The sequence below is a fragment of the Mytilus galloprovincialis genome, chromosome 11 (assembly GCF_965363235.1).
Source record: "Mytilus galloprovincialis chromosome 11, xbMytGall1.hap1.1, whole genome shotgun sequence".
Taxonomy (NCBI): domain Eukaryota; kingdom Metazoa; phylum Mollusca; class Bivalvia; order Mytilida; family Mytilidae; genus Mytilus; species Mytilus galloprovincialis.
In genome coordinates, this window is record NC_134848.1 from 60,579,010 (window position 1) to 60,601,378 (window position 22,369).

Sequence of the window (22,369 nt, forward strand, 5' to 3'; positions counted from 1 at the left end):
AAACTGTTTTCATAGTTTCAAGTTGTATTTGCATGACTGTTGGCATAATCTTATGTACGAATAAGGAAGATGCTGAGAGAAATTATCAATTGATTACTGTGACCAGGCTTGTTAAAGTTATATTGAACATATTCAAAGTATGAAATAAACAAACCAATTCTTAAAGTTATTGAATGCAATGATTAAAACGTTTAAATATAATTTTGAAACGTTCTATGTAATTAGGAAAGTGCAATTATATCTCTATTTTTGAAGTTTATTTTTTGTAATTATCTTTTTCATGTTTTTGAAATTGAAATAGTGAAATTAACTTTGTAGTTTCTATGATAGACATTGTGTGACAATTAATAAATCAGTGGAATATTGAATCATTTTAATGATTGATAAGTTCTCAAACAGAAGGCTGTTAATTAATACTTGGAAAGAAAATGTTATGGGAGACAGTAATTAGCGATTTAAAAGAAAGTTATTATTTTACACTAGAGACCAATAGTGTAGAAATTTAAATGAGTTTTAATATAATTAGTTAAATTTTGCTATAATTATACAATCAGAAGCACTTGATACTAAACACGTGAGCAATATATACGCTTTCATAACCATGTGAAATTATAAAAGGAAGCACTCACTTCGTCATGTTCGTATCAGTACATTTGTATGCTGCAACTGTGCCATTGATTGCCAATCTATACTATTTAAATCTGGCGGTGGTGAAAACATGACAAACAAGCATCAGAAGTTTACATTTGTTCAACATTAAGAACGCTGCACAACGATACCATGACTTTTCTTTTCCTATTGTTGTGTTTCAAAATACGGATCGGTTGATTTCTATGCTATTAAACGAGAAGACCTCATTTTGTGTGTCTCTTCTCTACCTTCCACAATAAATTAATCATCATGTCTATTTGTTCTTTAGGTAACATGCATAGTCGCATTTGTCATCCATTCTTATAATTATTCAGATTGAGTTATTTTGGGAGAAAAACGACTAAATAGGTGTCCGGATATTGTTTCCGTCATCAGACTGACTTTTAGTCATAGATAAGCCTTCCTTTTTTAAACATGCACAAGAACAACCAATCGTATGATAGATTACAAAAAAACAAAAATAAATGAGTCAATCAGAGCGTTCTCCATATCATGGTGTCTAGATCGCAAGAATTACAACTATTATATCTCCTTAGAGACATTATTTTTCGCGTTTATCCACATGTAAACTACGATTATACTACTATAATATATAGAGACTCTCTGTATTCTGTCTACTTTTTCCTGAAATATATTTACTATCTAAGGGGTCATACCAGTTGCATATATATTGAAATAAGTAAAACATGTGGAAACAAGAATGTGTCCATAGTATACGGATGCCACATCGGCACTATCATTTACTATGTTTAGTGAACCGTGAAATGGGGTAAAATCTCGAATTTGGCATTAAAATAAGAAAGATCATATCATAGGGAACATATTTACTAAGTTTCGAGTTGGTTTGACTTCAACTTCATCAAAAACTGCCTCGACAAAAACTTTAACCTGAAGCGGGACAGACAGACGGACGAACGAACGAACGATTGGACAGACTAGAAAACATAACTCCCATAAATGGGGCATACAAATTTATTGTTGAAAGTGAAAACTTAAACCTGAAGCAGGACAGAAGGACGGACGAATGAACGAACGGACGAACAGACTAGAAAACATAATTCTCATAAATGGGGCATACAAATTTTTGTTGAAAGTGAAAGTAGTGATTTGGCCAAAAAGAAAGTGAGGTAGAGGACGTCGGGATCAGGTGTCTTAAGTTCGGGATTTCGTGATTGATCCTTACGGGGTACGGGAATATTTTTTTTTTAAATTTCGGGATGTCGGGATATGAATTTCGTTAAAATACGCACCTCGTTATTTCATGTTTTTAAGCCCGGGATTTCGGGATCAGGGCCCCTCAGACCACCCCTCAAAGGAACCTTAGTCATTTATACGAGATTCAAATCCTACCATTGGCATGTTAATAGGGCTCTCAAAAGGAAAAGCGCTGATGGATTTTCCTAGAAGCTTATTTTATTAGAATAATAATGGTCTATAAGCAGTTTCATTTATTTCATGTTTGAAGCGGTGCAAATGTTTGATTTAATTTGACTTTTACCAAAAAATGCATTGTAGCAAAGGGGAAGAATAATTGTGTTATAAGGCCAGAAACACGAACATAATTGAATTTAACAGAAAGGAAACACATAACAGACTTTGGAAAAAAGGGAGAGGGCTTTTGATACCTTATATGAAATTCTCCAGTCATAATATCTTTAACAAAAATTCTTCCTACAACAGTTTACAAGCTGTATATGCCCGCGATTTCGCGGGTGTGTTCTAGTAACAATTAATGGGAGCTAACGCCTTTATACCGTAGTCCCACTAGGTCACGATCACACTACGATCTGTGAAAAAAATGCAAATTTTGAAGATCGTAGTACGATCGTGTAGATCGCAGTAAGGTCGTATCACGGTCGTGGTGAGGTCTGCAAGATCGTGATGAGCGTGGAAAACTTTGAACATGTTCAAAACAGTCGTGGTGCTGTCTTTTCGAAATCAGGTCGTAGTAGAAGCGTAGTGAGAGCGCACTAAGATCGCAGTAAGATCGCAAAGGTCGCTGTACCATTGTAGCGAGAGCGTAGCGAAAGCGTGATTCTAGTCGGAGAAACTGCGATACGATCCCACAGCGACGTTATTAAGACCTCACTACGACTATTACGTTCTCACCACGACCCAACTACGCTTCCACTACGACTATACCACGCTGTTCAAGACCATAGTACGATTCTAGCACGCCCTTGCCGTCCTCTTCACGCTCTTCTTACGACCTGACTACGTTCACACTACGACCATCATTCTTATTGTCATTTTGACATAGAATATGTTAAATCTCTCCAGGTTTTGTTTGTCTGTATGTGATTGGGACTTCTTGTCCATTTTCTCTAACGGCTCAACCATGCTTCTCGTTTTCATATAGATTAGACTGTTGGTTTTCCCGTTTGAATGGTTTCACACTAGTAATTTTGGGGCCCTTTATAGCTTGCTGTTCGGTGTGAACCAATGCTCCGTGTTGAAGGCCGTACCTTGGGCTATAATAGTTTACTTTTAAAAATTGTTACTTGGATGGAGAGTTGTCTCATTGACACTCATACCACATCTTCCCATATCTATTGACACATCTGTATCATCTCTGCTATCGTCCACTATAATGTCGTCATTTCAGCTTTATTGACCAGCAATAGGTTGTAATTAAGGTTGGATTGGTCTGTCCGAAATCTCTACTTCATCAGTATTCGTTACTATCAGAGCTCCCTCCGCCTCTAAATCAACCCCGACCACCACGCCCACGTGTTCTAGTAGTTTTCGGTGGCATGACTATTGTTTCCGAGAAATCTACGTATTAAGCAAAAATAGAAGGAGTGGAACTATATTGATATGGAACACGATATTGACGTTATTGCTGATAGCGAAGTAAGATCACGGTATGAACGTAGTATAATTGTGATAAGAACATTCTATAATCGCAATAGAAGCGTGGTAAGATCGAATTGCCATCGGATAATTCGTGGTATGGTCGTAGTGAGAACGTGATGAGAGTAGAAAGATCTTGATAAGCGTAGTGAGGTCGCAGAATATGCGCTGTGAGAACGTGGTATAATCGTATCGGGATCGTTGTAGAAGCGTAATGAGGAAGTAGTAGCATCGTGAAAGCAACTAAAATTTACATTTTCATGCCGCTCATACCGCGACCTCACCACCATATACATATATTTTAGATCGCGGTGAGCGTGGTGCGATCGTGGTTTAGTGGGACTGGGCCTTTATTTGCTATCATTTAAATTAAAATTTCATGACCCTATTTTTTTATTAAACTTGTATCAATTTTAACATTAGTTTCAATTGATGTTCACATTTCGTTTTTTTTTTATGTTCACAAAATGAAACTCTAAACCCGGTATAGATCACAGTTAAACTACAGCAAATGTGTGTAAACCTGATGATAGGATTTACAATCTATATTTCAATTGATCGTACTGTGAAATTGAAGGAACGATAAATCAAATTCGGTTGGAGAATGACATAAAAACCTTGCCGGATGAAGAAAGGCGATAAACCAAAAATTTTATAAATTATTGCAAATATCTTAGCAACACAAAAAATAAATCAACCTAACAAAAACAATACCCCATGTCCCGATAAAAACAGTGTGCCCGGTTTAGCCATCCTTTATCATAGGCGATTTTTGTATTTAGACTCTGATATCACGTAATGCATTAAAAACTATACATATAAGTGAGCTCTTTATTGGAAAATTATTGAAATTACAGTCTACATATTTTTTGAATGGATTTGTAGGTTATATTATATCTTGTGATTGTTGCATCGAAATGTATCATATAGGACATACAATTGATAAGCGTTGGTTGAATTCAGTTTCCTATTTTTTGGAGGCATAGATACTCAGCATATCAATACGCAACAGATACAGTACTGTTTTATAAATGTTGAAGATGGCGATCAATTTTATTTAAATTTTTTTACAACAGTTAGTCCCTATCAACACGAATTCCGGCGATTTGAAAGTATCTGAAAGACAATTCACAACTATATTGTTATTTAGATAAACTAATGTATCTGAAGTTGTAATCGTGTAACTCAAGCTATTGATATTTGACATTCATTGAAAACATATCCATATAGAATATCGGAGATAACCATATCTAGAAAATGTTTTACCTGCCGCATTTTTGCGCCTGTCCCGGCCTCTGGCCTATTTTAGTTTTACATGACTTTTTTTTATCTTAGTTTCTTTTATATATTTCGCGGATTAGTATGACGTCCTTTAGCACTGAACTACAATATGCATTTCTTTAGGGGCCAAGTGAAGCGCGCCACCAGGTGTGGGATTTTCTTGCTGCATTGAAGACAAAATGGTGGCGTTTGGCTGGGTTCGCTCTTTGGTCAGGTGTTGTCTCTTTGGTCAGGTTGTTTTCTATTCGACCATTCCCCATTTCCATTCTCAATTTTATATCTATATTTTGATAAATTAAGTATCACACATTCAGTTTAACAATAAATTTTAAAACACATTTTACCATTGGTAGAACGCGCATTACTACTAGACTATATATGCCTATTTTGGACTCAATTTATTCATTCAGCAAATTTGTCATCAACGTATGACTACTGTACACCAGCACATATCCTCTTTTCTATTCTTTCCTTATGCGTTTGGTTTAAAAGAGGGACAGTCAAACTCATAAATCGAAAATAAACTGACAACGCCATGGCTAAAAAAGGATAAAAGACAAACAGACAAACAACAGTACACAAGGCACAACATAGACAATCAAAGACTAAAGAACATGAAATTCCCTATGGATCACTTATAGTGTAAAATATAATGCACCTCATGGTTTAATATAAACTTGAATATTCATAAAGCAAGAACAAATGCTACTGTGTATGAACAATACAAACTCGTTGTAATAGATTATGAAACGAACTTTATTAATAAGACATACACTGTTTTCTATCCCTTTTTTAAGATAAATTTATCACAATTTTTTTTGTTAAATACAGGTTTTAACGAACTATTTAAAATAAATATTGTCTATCTTTTGTCTGACCATATGTCCTTGAAAAGGACAAACACGTACATGTTATACAGCAATTTAAATGACAATTATGTAGTTTTTATTTGTATTTGAATAACCCATAAAACTATCAATTTCCTGAAAGTATTTCTTCTCCATTTAATGCTGATCACAGTGGCTATTCTACAAATTTAAAAGAAAAAGCGGATTACTTGTTATATTGTTATCTCGGGTTCCAAATAAGTTTGAATTTCAATTTGTTTAGCTTCTTTTATATGTTGTTATGTTGAACAGTTCATAATAATTAATGCATAAGATTAGTTGATCAATTGGTCTAAAATGGTCAATAAATACGCAGATCTATCATGACATAATGTACTACGCACTTTCGTTAATGCTGAACTAAATCGAATATTACGTTATAAGATATGAAAACTGACTGTAAAAGACATTTGAACATTTAAGATTAGGAACAATACATTTTAAAACATTAATACAATGAAGAGTCATGAAATGAAGGTACCACAAATAAACTTTATCGACATATACATTAAGGATAAACTAGATGGACAGGGTAAAATCATAAACACATGAAGTAACAAACAATAAGATCAAAGTGTGTATGCATTTTTATCTTTGGCTTTTTGTACAAATACTTTAAGAAATATATACGATATATAGGTATATGTGATTTAAATATATATATATATTGGTTTTTCTCTATATGACAATTGCTTTTGCTTGAACTTGAATCTCATCTTAATCCAATTTTTATAACCTTGAACATACACACATACAAATGAAAGGAGAGTGTGGACTCAAATGACAAATTGCAATTTGTTTATTTTCATAACTTACCATAGGTCGCTTGCAGACAAATCTCGCCTTTCGACTGCACATAATATCATTCCATTAACCATTGTCATACATGCCATACATGTGGCAACAGTTTTCGCCTTGATCTCTGTGGTTATTTGGTTCTCCGGTATTCCAATTAGAGTAGGTTAAAGGTACATAATCGTATGACCAGATCCAAATTCCTGTTTCACTATCTGTTGCTCCAATCCAGTAAAGATCAGTACCTGCAGTAGACATAAGTGTAAGTATGTATGTGTGTGTGTGTGTATGTGAGCGAGAGAGAGAGAGAGAGAGAGAGAGAGAGAGAGAGAGAGAGAGAGAGAGAGAGTACAACAGATTGGTATGCCTAAACAGGTATTTAAACTTTTTCATCTTATTTTAACTTTTTCTTTAAAATTTTAACCAACTTAACTCTTCTGGCATTTAAAATAATGGACACACGTATTGAATTTGAAGGTTGTGTGATGAAAGAGCATCTAGTGACTGTATATAACAACATCATAACATTATTGTTGATAGTCTGTTTTGCAACTGTAACACATCTAATTATTTCTATTTCTATGTTATTCCGTTATTTTGTTTCTAATGATATACATATTCCTTCATTCTTGATTATTCAATATTTATATTACTATTCATGTTGCTCAGGTTGAACTGTATCCAATTGTTTTCAGTAACATCTCTTATGTATGCAAGGAATGCATTTTGGGACCTGCAGTATCTCTGAAATTCAAAAGTATCGATTTTGAAAATAAATATGTGATATATGCATCGAGAGTTTAATACTAAGGGCATACCATACAATTTTGATCCCACGGTAATGTTTTGAATAAAATTTGTATGCTCACTATTTTTACGTAGCCAATTCAAATAATATGTAATAAAGAATAATACTTTTTGTTCTACTTTTGAAAATAAATCTGTCGAACTTTTGGACATTTACATTTGTAAACAAGATACATTTATTCTTTGAATAGACTTACTTAACTTGTTTTTTTCAAGATACACAAATGTAATCAAAGCCGAGTTTTGATAATACATTCATTTAATCGTCTCTACATAAATTGACTCTTGGTTTGTGTTTCAAAAGTTTGCAAATGATTCATTTCTATAACATGAAGCTAAAAAAAAATGTTTGTCCGATTTTTGAAAAATCACTGTTTGTTTTAATAATCTCAATACTGAATCAAGTACATGTATTTTAAAATGAGGGCCCCTGTTAAAGGCGGTACATTAACCTATTAGTGTTTTCTTTTCGTACATTGTGAATTGGATGTTAAGTTGTCATTTTGGCACTCATGCTATACCTTCATATTAAGAATTGTTAAAATCAGTCGAAGAATGTATTGTTTCAAGTATGGATAGTTTGGCGTCACAAAAAAAAATGTTAGCACCGTAATTGCTTCCCCGTAACTACGTCGAGTGCCCCCAAGTCAGAACAATATTACTATATAGTAAAGCAACAACAATACTTCAAGAATATTTGAAGCGTATTATCATACTGTATATAAAGTTTGATTTACTATACTATCGATACATTTTTGTGATGACTAAGCAGAATATTCACCCTTTCAGTGAAACAAATTCTTAACACGCAATATTCTGTCAATATCACGTATAGGCCCTCTCATTTCCTGAAGTTATTTATATCAGTCATTTGATACACATTTACAAAACAAAGAGAAACACACGTTTTCAAACTAGTTAAGAAACATATACAATACAACAACTGACTGTTGTGTTAAACAAAAGACATGATAGACATACCTCTGCTTCAAACCAGGACCTCTGGTCATCGCTAAAATAATAGCAGTGACCTTTGAACTGTTCCCATTCTGACTTACAGGAGCTGTCCTTATCTAATGAAGAAGAAAAGGAATCGATAGTTACATGTGAAAATGTTAGAATTCAGTATTGTTTGCTTTCTACACCCAACAATTTAGGAACCTATGTTGTAAAAAATCCGTCTGGACATAATCGTAACATTTATAATAAAGGCACTTACTGGTTTATAGATATAAGTTCCACGAAAAATTATGATATGTTCTAAAATTAAAGAACCTAATTACCTTGGAGGTCTACTTCTAAATCTTTTACTGTTTGTTCTATGTATTCTAAATTAGTTCTCCACTGTTGTTGTTTTGACTCCGTAAGACATATATCAGCATTTGCGGAGGCTATTACCAAGATGATTGTGAGCAGCAACATCTCTAAAAAATTTAAAATACATGGTGGAAATTATTCTAACAATGAAATATTCTACAGTGTTACATAAACAGTGAAGAGCAAAACAGTCATAAAATATATGTAAAACAATTGGAAGACTTGAATACTGTATCTATATGGTCGGCAGCTCCTATACCAATGTCCTTTTCGATCATATAGCTCTTAAACTGTTTAGTTTTTGATACATTCTTGGCTTCCGAATATTTGACTTTGAGCATTCATGTTCAAGGTGAATCAATAAAGGCGCGTCGGACGCATGAAATTTATTACATGTTGTTTAAAAAAAATTATCATTGTTCGATGCTTATTACATTTTCAAGAATGTCTTTTGGATTTATCCTTAACAGAAGGTGTGAATAAAGTTAAAAATGAAAGCGAGGAATGTGTCAAAGAGACAACAACTAGAACCAAGAAGCAAAAAGCAGCTCTAGGACACCGAAGGGTTTTCAATAAATAGAGAAAATCTCACACCCAGAGGCAGACATAATTTAGCCTCTAATCAAAATGTGTACAAGTTCACACGCCATGTAAAGAGTCAATTGTCTCTGCTATTGAACATAAATGAGAAAACTGGACAGGTAGATCCACGTTAAAAACTATAACGTCTCCATGTTCCATTTTGACAGATTTAGAAAATACATGTTATATATATTTAGATCCTTTGACATTAAATCAAGGGTGTGCCATTTCTTAATCTGTGAAAGTGTTACCGAGGTCATACATTGTTCGGCCAGCAACTGCTATCTGTAGTTACGATATTTCAAGTAATAAATGTGCAATCGTTTCTGCATATATATATATATATATATATATATATATATATATATATATATATATATATATATATATATATATATATATATATATATATATATATATATATATAAATGATGATGTTAGTTGTAAGTTCATGATCAATGAGACACAGTGACCAAAATGTAAAAAAGATGTGCATACAAACTTATCATAAAAAATGGCTTGCAAATTTTAAAAGTTTGAACACATGCAAGATGTACTACAAGGGATTAACAGACGGTACAGCTATAAAGAAGAAGTTAAAACCAATAAGAACTTCATTTACATGTAGCATATGTTATTTTATGCACTACTGTATATAGTAACAAACAAATACATGTGCCTGCCCTGTAGTTGTTATTATCTTTCAAAAAAGAGATACAAGGTTTACTTCTGTAATACAGCTATTTAACGAAACAATAAACAAAAATAATGTTTGTGTTTTATTTATCCTTTTATTTATTTCTCAAAGTTTTTTTTTTAAATTATTGATGACTGACCTACCTTGTATTCTTATGACACCATGCATCTTCATCTCTATGCTTAAGAATAATTCAACGTAGATTAATGTTTGTCTATTCGTAGTACAGTATTTTCCTGTTAGTTTACATGTACGGAAGAACGACACATTATTTTCCGAATAAAATCATAACGTAATAAAATGCGTAGTTATATCATGTACCAGTTTCGGGCCATATCTAACAAGTCATATACATTTTTATAAGGGTTGATTTAGAATATTTGCAAATAAGTGAACTTTTTTTATCTTAACGGTTCTCTTGCTAACAAAAGTTTTTCTTTTTTTTTGCAACACGTTATTTTGCAAACGATTTGTTTTCTTTTTTTGCAGTTACATAAGTGAAAAAATATATGTAGTTTATTTAACTTAGGAAACAAACATCAACATTCAATACATACGTTTGAAGAAATAAGTGTACCATCCAAATTGACAGACAACTCTTTTTTTCTTTCATTATAATGATTTACTTTACAAGTGTAACACACTCTGCATGAACTGGCGTTTTTACATAATTCGAAATAATTATAACGTTCAGGTTAAAAATTAACAAAGAATTGCTTACAATCTTAAACTACAAATTCAGAGAAATTTCGAAATCGGATAACGTTCTATATGAAGCTAAAGGACAAAAATGTAGAACAATAACCTTCACTGTTGGATCTTTAATAGATGATAACCAACGAAACATATATTTCTAATTCAAAAGTAAAACAAAAATCAAATTTCTACTTTATGAGTCATTTGCACCTAAAACACATCATCCTCTTAACACCCAAAATTATGTTTGTTGTTGTTTTACGATCACTTCAATTTCTAAAAGAGGAGTGAAAGATACCAGAGGGATAGTCAAACTCACATATAAAAAAAGACTGAAATCGCCATGGCTTAAAATGAAAAAGACAAACAGACAAATAATAGTACACATGACACAACATAGAAAACTTAAGACCAAGCAACACGATCACTACCAAAAGCTGGGGTGGTCCCAGGTGATCAGGATGGGTAAGCAGATACTACTCCACATGCGGCACCCCTCGTGTTGCTCATGTTATTACAAACTAGGTTAATAGTCTCACTCGGTAGGTCACATTCACGAAAAGGGAAGAGGATTGTAGTCACGACGTAAGGAACATATGCTATATCATCTGTGAAACGGTTATTCCATAACAGTCAACCAACCCGTAATGGCGTCCGTAAAATCTAAGAAGGTATGATTTCAACTCCACCATTTGGAACTCTTGGTTAGATAGCTCACATAAGTAATGCTGGAAAGATTAAAGGTAATTTAGAAGAGTAGTTGAAAAGGTTTGAAAATTTGTAATGCAAGAAAAATTAGAGGTATGTCAGTCGAGAAGATGGGAATGGTTTTTCAAAAGGTTGAAAGTAATTTAGCAGAGCAGTTGAGAAAGTTTGAAAATGTGTAATGCCAAAAGAGTAGAGGTATGTCAGCAGAGCAGAATGGAAATACAAACGTTATGCTAGAAAGGTAATCCTTGTGGTAGTGGTTAAAGAAAAACAACATTGAACTTGGAATTTTAAATATTTACTGATATGACATTCAAGATTTAGAGTCTCTCGTATTAGACCAAACAATCGTCCTAAGGGACCGTTCAATATTTACCAGATTGATGGGCCGGTGCGTTCTTAATATTGTTTCATTAACAAAGTTAATGCCCATCCTTTTAAATTCTGCAAAAAAGTCCTTGCCCATCTAAAAAAATCTATAAAAAAGTCCTTGCCCCTCATTACCTATATGACAATCAAAAATTATTTAGGTTCTTTTTCTATTTTAAATTTTTATGTCTTGAAATCAAAGAATAGACTTTGGTGTTAATACAAAATTAAAAATGTGCTAGTTAATTTCATATAAATGTATATATTTATGTGTATATCAGAACCATACATTTTATTGTTTTTTAAAACCAGTATGAATATACATGTACAGATTTATATGTGCAGCCTCAAATACAATATTGATTTAAACTAAAGGAAATAATTTAAATTAAGGGACTATAACTCTTGGACTAGTAAACATATTATCATATATATGCTGAATTACTAATTATTGTCTTTATAATAGAGCATGTGTATAGTTCAAATATCAATGTCCCTTTATCTATTCTACTTTTTAAAAAGGAAATTATGGTCTTTTTAAGCAAATATAGGCAGACATGTTTTTGACTTTGATGCAGCCTTTTTCACCAATCAATTAATTCTGTAAGTTTGACAGCTAAACACCAAACTATCAAACAACCTGACATTTGGTAAAATCAATATATAAATGAGATAGCTGTACAGTTATATTAAAATCTTGATTTGAAAAAGTTATACAATTTTTTAAAGGTGACCATCAGAGTTTAGTCTAAACTTGAAATTGTAGCTATCTAGATTCAGCCTAAACTTAACATTTTAGCTTTTTTTTTAACCTATTTATAAAATCCATAAAAATGACAGCAATACACAATAGTACGAAACAAACTGCCTTTCTGTAAGATCAATATATAATTGAGATAGCTGTAGAGTTTGATGAAAATCCAAGTTGTTTTGAAAAAGTTACAAAAATTTAAAGGTGACTATCTGAATTTAGCCTAAAATGAAAATTTGGGTTTTTTTTCTTACCTATTAATTGAATCCACAATTTAACAGCAATACTCTTAACTACCAACCAACCTGGCTTTTTATAAGATCAATATATAAATGAGATAGCTGCAGAGTTTTATGAAAATCCAAGTTGATTTGAAAAAGTTATATAAAAAATTAAAGTATTATTTAGCCTTAACTAAAACTTTGAGCTTAATTAAATCCATAAATGTAATATCAATACACCAAACTAGTAAACAACTTGGTATTCTACAAGGTCGAAATAATTCAAAAGATATTTAAATATCAGAAAATTCTAGCTTTTTTATTTCTTTATTAAATCCATAAATCAGAAATGAACCAAGATACCAGTTTGTTGAGACATGTTTTGAGTGCCCGCAAAAGAAATTTCCTACACACCGATAAAATTGATAGCAAAAATTATGTTCTGGCCCATCCATTAAATACCTTAGAAAAAGTTCTCGCCCATCCAAGTATTTACACAAAACAAGTGTTTGCCCCGCCCCATTTTGCACCGGCCCATCCATCTGATAAATATTGAACGTTCCCTAAACACTGATATGTGTTATAAAACAATGTCATTGTTTTACCAGAACCGATACCGACGCAACTTTCGTATCTTTCGAACGGATGACTGTATCGAGGAACAAATGTAATTACGTAAATTTATAGTAGAATTAATTGTAATATATGGATTGCATATTATTAACCTTGACTTTCATAGGTATCAAATCGCATCGGTGGTGTTATTGTAGCTCACACACTGTTCGATGTTTAATCATTTCCTAATTTGGCAGCAGTAACACACCCTCTGTCTCATCGTACATCGTTAACATATCTTAATTAACATGGTACGAAAGATCGAAAGATGGTCTGGACACAAATTGTTCACATAGACTAAAAAAAGATCAGTTTTACGGTTACCATTACAAATCGATTAACCGATACGATGTTTTTTTGAATCACTACCGTGTTTTAGCTCTCATAGATATTTATATAACACAATTGTCGTCTAGCCTGTACATGAATCGATTATGGGTGTATTCGCACCTGGAGAAACTTAACCCTTCAGAACATAGGGTATTCCTGCTTTTGAAATTAACCGGATTTGAAATTTAAACATCACAAAACACGTGTTGCTCTTACGGAACATATAGACCAATTATTTAAATGTAAAACAAGTTATTTGTATTGACGATTACATTTCAAACGACCTTGGAAAGAATTTCGACTCATAACGACTCATAGAAAAGCAAATTTCCAATTTTTCATTACACATGTTTGTTGAACAGCAGAAGTCAATATCATTTGTAGAAAAAAACAATACTGAAGAGAATATTTATCAATAAAGATTTAACATGAATTTTTAATCATTTCAGAAAATTCCATTTACAGATAAGCTGTGGGCAAACAAATATCCAAAGCTTGCTAAAATCATGGATGGCCATAACCCAGGAAATCCTGTTGGTGAGTACTAATCATGATTGGGGGAGGGGGAGCAATGACCTTGATAATAATATTAATAATTTTTAGAAGGGACAATGACCAAAGTACTATTGTAATATTTGAGCGGGTTCGTGTCGCTAAGTCTTTAGTTTTCTATGTTGTGTCTTGTGTACTATTATTTGTCTGTTTGCTTTTTTTCTTTTTTAGCCATGGCGTTGTTAGTTTATTTTCGATCTATGAAGTCTTTCGCCCCTCTTTTGTAGAAAGTGTAGCTTATTCAGAACAATAAATTTTTAAATCTTTGGTTTTTAATGCTTTCCACTTCTTTGGTAATGATGGTGCATTTTAACTGTTTGATTGCAGCACTACTGATGCATTCTTCTTGTATTTCGGATGACGTTTTACCTAATTTCTATATTTCTGTTGATCAATTACATAATCTTGCAACTAAGAAGTATATTATTTACACTTAAATAGCGCATTATGGTCTCAGGCAAAATATGCCAAGAGTTTTAGCTGTATCAAATATCCTCTCGGTAGATATAGTCATTACGTATTAAGGGAGCTCGCGGGTTTAAATCAATTTTTTTTAAATATAGGATTTCGCTATATTTTTCTATAAATGAACTTTATCTTAAACGTAATAGAAAAATAAAATAAAAAAATGGGGTCACCCTTCATTTACGCTCACAATCTGTCTTCGAAAACATCATACATTTTTGTAAAAGTATTTTTTTTTTTGTTGAACTAATAGGAGAAAAATGGGTAATATCGAAATAAAAAAAGAATTAACATACAGAAATTGCTAAAATTTTACAATAGTTCAGATTAAGTACAGCTTATTTGAAAATAATAATAAAAAATATAGGTCACCGATGATTTAAAAAATATATTTCAATTTTAATGCCAAAAAATGGCATTTTTGCATCAAAGGGAGATAATTTGGAGCTTTTGAAATGTACGTATTATTTCAAAAGTCATCTTAGGCCAAAACGAATTGATTTATTTGAATGATTTTTGTACCATATGATAAAGTAACAACTACTTAAGTAATAAATATACTTTGTAATGAAAAACAAAATGTTTCTTTTTTTTTCTGAAATTTTTATACCCTCGAGCCTCCTTAATTGCTTATTAATCTTTGGATTAATAAAGATGCTTTGTTCTGCCTTAGGCGCAGAGAGTTAAACCATTTATATGTAGATAATTGTATTCAATTAAACATCAATCATAAAGCCACATACATTTGGTGAAAAGCTACAATATAAAAAATAAAAACTCATAACTAACATGTAAACTACCAACTGTAGTTATAAAATACCAAAATCTATGATTAAAAACGCTCATATCAATAAAAAAAATACAATTGTCAAAAAAGGGGGCAAAATGTACTAAACTGACTTGACTAGAGTTGTACAAAAAATGCTGTCTTCATAAAAATTACATACGACTTAGACATATGCCAAATAATACTGTTTTCTCATACAAATAAAACATTACAAACTTCACACATGATTATTTACACAAATGCCATCGTTCGTAGAATGTAAACTGTTTGGATATATGCTTTCTCATGACTTTTATCGCAAATAACATAATAATAGCTTTAACTAGAATATATAGGACATAATGGCATTATTACTGACATCGTAATTCACCAAGGGAGAAGGAGAATGATAATGTTCTTCGTAGATATGTTCAAAAATTTATCAAGCCATGCTGCAGTAAAAACTATGTGTAAAACAAAAAACAATGTCGGATAAACCACAATTAACAAAAATGCAGGTTGCGTATAAAGAGGGATAACTCTAATGATATTCTTGGCATTACATCCTTATCAAGCAATAAACATACAATATATGTGGATCAGAAATAAGTTAATTACTTGCTCTTCTGTTCAAAATTTCTACCTTAACTTTATAGCAGTGAATTAGCCAGTCGGCTTCAAGTTAACTTTTGTACAGGTAATGCGTGCATCTTTCTGTTAGAGAAACGATTGGTGAAAAGAAGAAAAGAGACTCTCCTTGTAGCTTTATTTTCGTTTGATAGTGACTACAAATATTATATTGAAATTTAACGTTGACGTTTATAAATCAAAAAAATTATTTCACATTTTGTTGTTGGATTCTTTTTTTAAGCAATCGTTTTTGGCTAGGTCCACACAGAGTCTCTGCGTTCAACCAAATATAAAAAGTAAAATCACAAAAATACTGAACTCAGAGGAAAATCCAATCGGAAAGTCCATAATCAAATGGCAAAATCAAATAACAAAACACATAAAAAACGAATGGACAAGAACTGTCATATTCCTGATGTGGTACAGGCATTTTCAAATGAAGAAAATGGTGGATAAAACCTGGTTTTATAGCGCCAAATCTCTCCCTTTGATGACAGTCTCATCACATTCCGTTATATCCACAATGATGCGCGAACCAAACGGACACAATAAACAAAACAGTCAAAACACGGGTACAGCAGTCATCATCGTGTAACAATTTCAAAAGGAACAATTTAACAGAACACAAAAACATCTATCTACAAACACATTCATTGATTCGCGTGTCTGACGTCAGAAAGGTTTATACGTCACATATATTTGTCGTTCAATGTATATACAAACAATTTTAAAATTACATTTTAAAATAAAAAGGGTTCAGAGTAGGGGTTCCATTTGATAGTTAATCAGTTGATATCAGAATAAAATGTCTTAAAACTGAGAGAAGGAATTACTAGAAAACGGGAATATCATAGAACGTTCCATATTCATTTACGTGATACATTTAACATTTGTGTCCACTAAGTGTATTTCAAACTTTAATCAAATAGGGACGAAAGATACCAGAGGGACAGTCAAACTCAAAGATTGAAAATAAACTGACAACGCCATGGCTAAAAAAAAACAAACAGACAAATAATAGTACAGAAGACACAACATAGAAAACTAAAGACTTAGCAACACGAACCACATCAAACACGGGGGTGCTCAGGAAGGGTAAAGAGATCCTGTTATTTATGTGTTATTGAATGTTATAACGTCTGACAAACACATGATAATGTATGTTGAGCTAGAATACAATTTAACATTAGACGCTGTTAAATTGTCGGATTTTGATATCAGACAAACATAATAGTTATCAAATGTACCAGGATTATAATTTGGCACGCCAGACGCTATTAATCATTATTAATATATTTGGTTGGTAATGAAATCGAAAGTAACATTTTTTGCTTCATCAAACCCGGTGTTAATGGTAATAAATTCGTCACCGAATGGTTCAAAGTCGATAATAACAAGAACAAGCAAAAATATTTATATAATCAAAATGCCACTTTATAATTTTGTAGGTCCAAAAAGCTTTTCCGAAATAGTCATTACCAGGGAACGTCAATTTTATTGAAATGCAAACCTTGTCACCGCACTTCACTTACAGTGATCTGATAACTCCTTTTTATTTGTGTTCCTGTTTACTTTTATATCAACCAATGAAGTTAATGCTTTCAAATAAGTGAAGATGTGAATCATCACACAAAACAAAGGATCCCGACTAATTGTTCAATTGAAAGTACAACAATGTAGTATGCCTCGTTTTCAGATGTTTGAAAGCGAGACTTGGACAAAGGATCAGCATTTTTAAGTCATATTATGGAAACGCTCAACACAAATTTCAAACGACAAAGATGTGAAAATACATGAATACCTGAAATAAAGCAAACATTTAAAACCAATGTTTCATGTGTTTATTTCAATGAAATAATAGTTGTCAAAGGTACCAGGATTATAATTTAGTACGCCAGACGCGTAATTATTCTAATAATTCTTATATGATTTGCATATAATGGAAAACGTTTATTGATGGGTGGAGAGGACTTCCGGTAGTGTTTCTTGTCGATATTTATTTTTCGATAGACGACATTGACAGAACTACATTTTGTAATTAATGTAAACAAGATGGCGGGGACGTATAAAATATTTTTTTTCATTTCGAGTTCATCGTTATATGAAATGATATATATAACACATTTATTTGACTGATAATAAAATATTTTTATCGTTAATTGTTTATCATATATCAAATTTCATGGAGTACCTTTTTTTTACGTTAATCAAAAATATATATATTCGTGCACAAGACCATTTCAGTGACTCAAATATACGTGTGATATAGATTATGAGTGGAATATTAAAGTTCCTCTCTCAAATGTTAAAGAATCAAGTCATTCACCAACAGATCATGAAATTCCTTTGTGAGTGTATTAGTCGAGTTTGTACACCAATAAATTCCTTTATAAACAAACTGATAAAGGCGTTTCATTCTATAAATATTCTTATCTTTGAAAAAATACTGGTTATAATGAAGAGCTCGTACCTTTTTTATCAGCTTTGTATCGTATATAGTGTTGCGGAGAGCTGTGGAATAAATGACACTTATCCAATAACTAAGTCTTGTATTGAAGAAATTATTTTTTTACACGAAAATGGTAGATGTTTGACGATATAGTAATTCACTTGGAAAGATGAATGTTAAATGTATCATGGCATGATACAATAACGCCTATACTGAAAGCTTACGAAATAAAACAAGAATAATATTTGTTAAGAATTTACATAAGAATATAACATTGTATTGTGTCCGCAACATTTTTTCTAGATTTACCTTCACCAAGAACGTCGAAAGCCAAGTATTTGAAAGCAAGGGATAGAAAAGAACCGAAAGAAGTGAAAGGCTATTTAACTATAAATGGTCCAACAAATAATAGGGGATTCCATTCATGAGATTTTGTATTGTTGTACATTGAATGTTTCAATTCAAATTATGATGTACAAAAATTACACAATTTTGTATGGAAATAGGTTTATTTACATCATGAGCTTAACAAAGCAATTTGACCGGCATCACACGATTCGCAAATTATCTAGTGATGAAATAAATAACTTTTAATGATTATCACACAGTGGTGTATTAGTTTTTGACCTATGACTAGAAATAAAGAATGTATGAGTGTACATCATCTTTTTAATGAAAAATATTTTCTTTTTTTATAAAGATTACCAGCGACAACAACTTTTATGCACCTACCTACGGAGATTTTGATCCGAGATGTGACCTGAACGATTACGCCTGGGACACAGGGTGTCCGCATCCAACTTTACCAAAAGAAGCAAAGCCAAGATATCACGTTGGGCCTGCTGCAATACGTATGTATATTTGCCGAGGCGCTGTCAGTTTTCTTTTAAATAATGAGTTTGGTATATGTCGCCTATCTTCTATTACATGGTTTGGTATATCTCGGTTCTCATTTTGATATGCTTACTTAGACTATGTCCGTCCATAAAATAGGTTTTAATGTTTAAAAATGATGTCTTAAGCATCAGGTAATATCAATAACATTGAGAGAGGAAATGGGGAATATGTCAAAGAGATCACAACCCGACCAAAGACCATACAAAATTCGAAGGCCACCAATGGGTCTTCAACGCAGTGAGAAAATCCTGTACCCGGATGTGGTCCTGAGCAGGCCCCTACACAATATATCTATTAATTTAACATCGTGGTAAGTGCGGTGGTTGACATTTACTCGTATCTTTATGCGTGCAACTTAGGACAGTTGGAATTCCGATCAGCTCTGTAATAGCCGACAACCTGTATACCAGCTGCAATAGTTTGCACCTGTCCTAAGTCAGAAATCACTAGTTTTTGTTTGTAGATGTGGTTCATTAGCGTTTCTTGTTTCTCGTTTTGTATATAGATTAGACCGTTGCTTTTTCCCGTTTAAATACTTTTACACATGTCATTTTATGGCACTTTATAGCTTGCTTTTCGGTGTGAGCTTAGGTTACATGTTAAAGACCGCACTTTGATCTATAATGGTTTACTTTTACAAATTGTGACTTGGATGAGAGAGTTGTCTCGTTGGCAATCATACCACATCTTCTTATATCTATATTTTGATTGTTGAGAATATGTTTGTTGATAAAAATTGTTACCGAAAGACTCATGTTAAAACACGTCTTCCTTGTTCTCACACAGTGACCAACATTATTTTATATTGTCCCTTAAGTAGTGAACTACCAAAGTATTATATCCGTTTTGTGCACATGCCAATTTATTTCCAAGTAATTTGAATAGAAAGCACTTATGAGAAAAATTGTAAAATGAACTGGTAAAGAATATACATAATAACAAAAATGCAGAATTTCATAAAAATGACCATTATTTTGAAAGTGGTTTCCAGTACAACTATGCAATATCTTATATAGAACAGTCGCGCAATGTGTAGCACCTATTCAGGACGCTATTCATTTTATTTTGTAATTAGGGAAAGTTCTGCTAGATATTAAATATCGCTATACGCTATATAAAACATTCCCTCACAAACATTTTGATCCAAAATTAACATCAGTAGCAAGAAAAGTGCAAAAATTAAACCTGGCAACATGCTTAGTTCCTATCTATAGAAATCATGAAATAAAAACTCCGCGAAAATTAATCACATTGCAATATAACGTCATTTAAACTATACTGGTACCTGTATTTTGCAGCTGAAGAACCACTACCACTAGGTTATAAGACAGGAAATGAACCTGCACCTAAACCTTGTGAAGGAAAACGAACAATAGACGCGTTCAACGATAATAACCTGTATAAATCTTTAGAAAAACTTCTAGATGAGGGTAAGTACAGTTGGTTTAACAATGTAAATGAGTAATGTTACAACCAGCAAAGAGATAACTGGACTGTCAATGTGGTCTTTACACAACAATTGTACTACTCAATGTAACAGTGAGAAAAAGAAAAGAAAAAACAACAGGAAAATTAAGAAATAAAGAAATAAAGTATTTATTTCGTCAACAATCACATTCATAAGTTTTTAAATTTACATACAGTCACTGTGTGCAAATCCTAGTTCTGACGACCTAACATAAGGTGGTTCACAAAACTACAGGAATATAACTCTCTAAAACCAGCAGAACGTTTTACAAGTTTTTATTACTTAGGAAATAGCTTCTGAACATCAAACATAGTGTTTGTCCAACTGCTATGTTTACATTGAACTGTTTCCGGTTTATTGAATTTTTCATATATTTTATAAAAACAGTTATGAAAAATAAACAAGTAAATATGGTATTGAGATTAGTCGTTATTACTAAACTCGTCAAATAATTCGTTATACGAGTTGTAACAATGATAAAAATATGTTCCACAATCATGACTCATTTTATGTTAAAGGCTGATTTCCTTAAAATTGTGATAGCTATAGGGAAACATTTAAAAGTAAAACACATTTAACGATTAGTCATCCCGAAATTGGCGATTGAATTCTAATAGGAGTTATTGCCCTTAGGTGATAATAGTAATTCATGTTTAGAGTTGATTTATTCTAGACAGAATATGCACGTGATATGGATTAAATTTATTCACAGTCTCACTGAGAGTATGAAAGATTGAAGTCGATCATTGTTGTAAATGATGTTGCGTATATAGTTATCAAAGGTACCAGGATTATAAATTTATACGTCAGACACGCGTTACGTCTACATAAGACTCACCAGTGACGCTCGGATCAAAATAGTTGTAAAGCCAAACAAGTTCAAAATTGATTATAATGCACATACTAGTTAGTAATTTCATCTTATTGAAGTCTTTGAGTTTCTTAACACGATATATTTTGTTTCAGATTGGTATTATAGAGGGACATAACAAGCCTTAGGATAGATAGTTATCACCAACTTTGCAGTAATGACTTTATTACAAAACTCATGTTACGTAGTGAGATTGCAACTGAATTGTACTTTTATTCATAATTTAAATCATCTTTTTGAAACTATACTTATGATCGTTAAATATTTACACTTGTTCGTGTTAAATAAATAAATAATAAAAACACACAAACATATACAGCGTATTTTCTCTATTTCGCCTTCTGACAAAGACATTAAACTGTAGTTTGTTTTTTCTGATTAGAATGAAGAAACAAAATGTTTGAAGGACTGTGTGAACTCATTACACGTAGGGCTTGCTATTCATTTAACTTCTTCCTTTATACTTTAAAGTATCTAATCCAGATTTGGTGATTATTGGTGCAGTTTTCGAGTATGACACCACTCAAAGAGTATAAACTTAATTCCAAATTCTTTCTGGCAAATTCCATTAACATTGACAAAATCTATCGTCTGGCATTATCAACTAAAGATACGAACGGAAGACAACTTACCTTTTACTTTGTAAAGGAAATTTACGTAGAAAATGATTGATGAAAAAGTAATAAAGCTAAACTTCCAACTTATATGACA

The 22,369-nt window shown here is 32.2% G+C and overlaps 1 protein-coding gene and 1 long non-coding RNA gene across 2 annotated transcripts; one reads left to right on the forward strand and one right to left on the reverse strand.

Moving 5' to 3' along the window:
- Positions 1–5,523: 5,523 nt before the first annotated feature.
- On the reverse strand, positions 5,524–10,145 carry LOC143052520 (perlucin-like protein). The gene is made up of 6 exons (XM_076225568.1): positions 10,014–10,145; positions 8,558–8,698; positions 8,256–8,347; positions 7,121–7,211; positions 6,489–6,712; positions 5,524–5,813 (listed from the first exon to the last, which is right to left on the reverse strand). The coding sequence occupies exons 1-5, from the start codon at positions 10,042–10,044 to the stop codon at positions 6,543–6,545; spliced, it is 525 nt and encodes a 174-aa protein (XP_076081683.1). The 5' UTR covers positions 10,045–10,145; the 3' UTR covers positions 5,524–5,813; positions 6,489–6,542.
- A 10,464-nt stretch (positions 10,146–20,609) lies between these two features.
- On the forward strand, positions 20,610–21,972 carry LOC143051282 (uncharacterized). Its single transcript, XR_012970686.1, has 2 exons — positions 20,610–20,749; positions 21,754–21,972. It is a non-coding gene; the product is annotated as an uncharacterized LOC143051282 (long non-coding RNA).
- Positions 21,973–22,369: the final 397 nt, after the last annotated feature.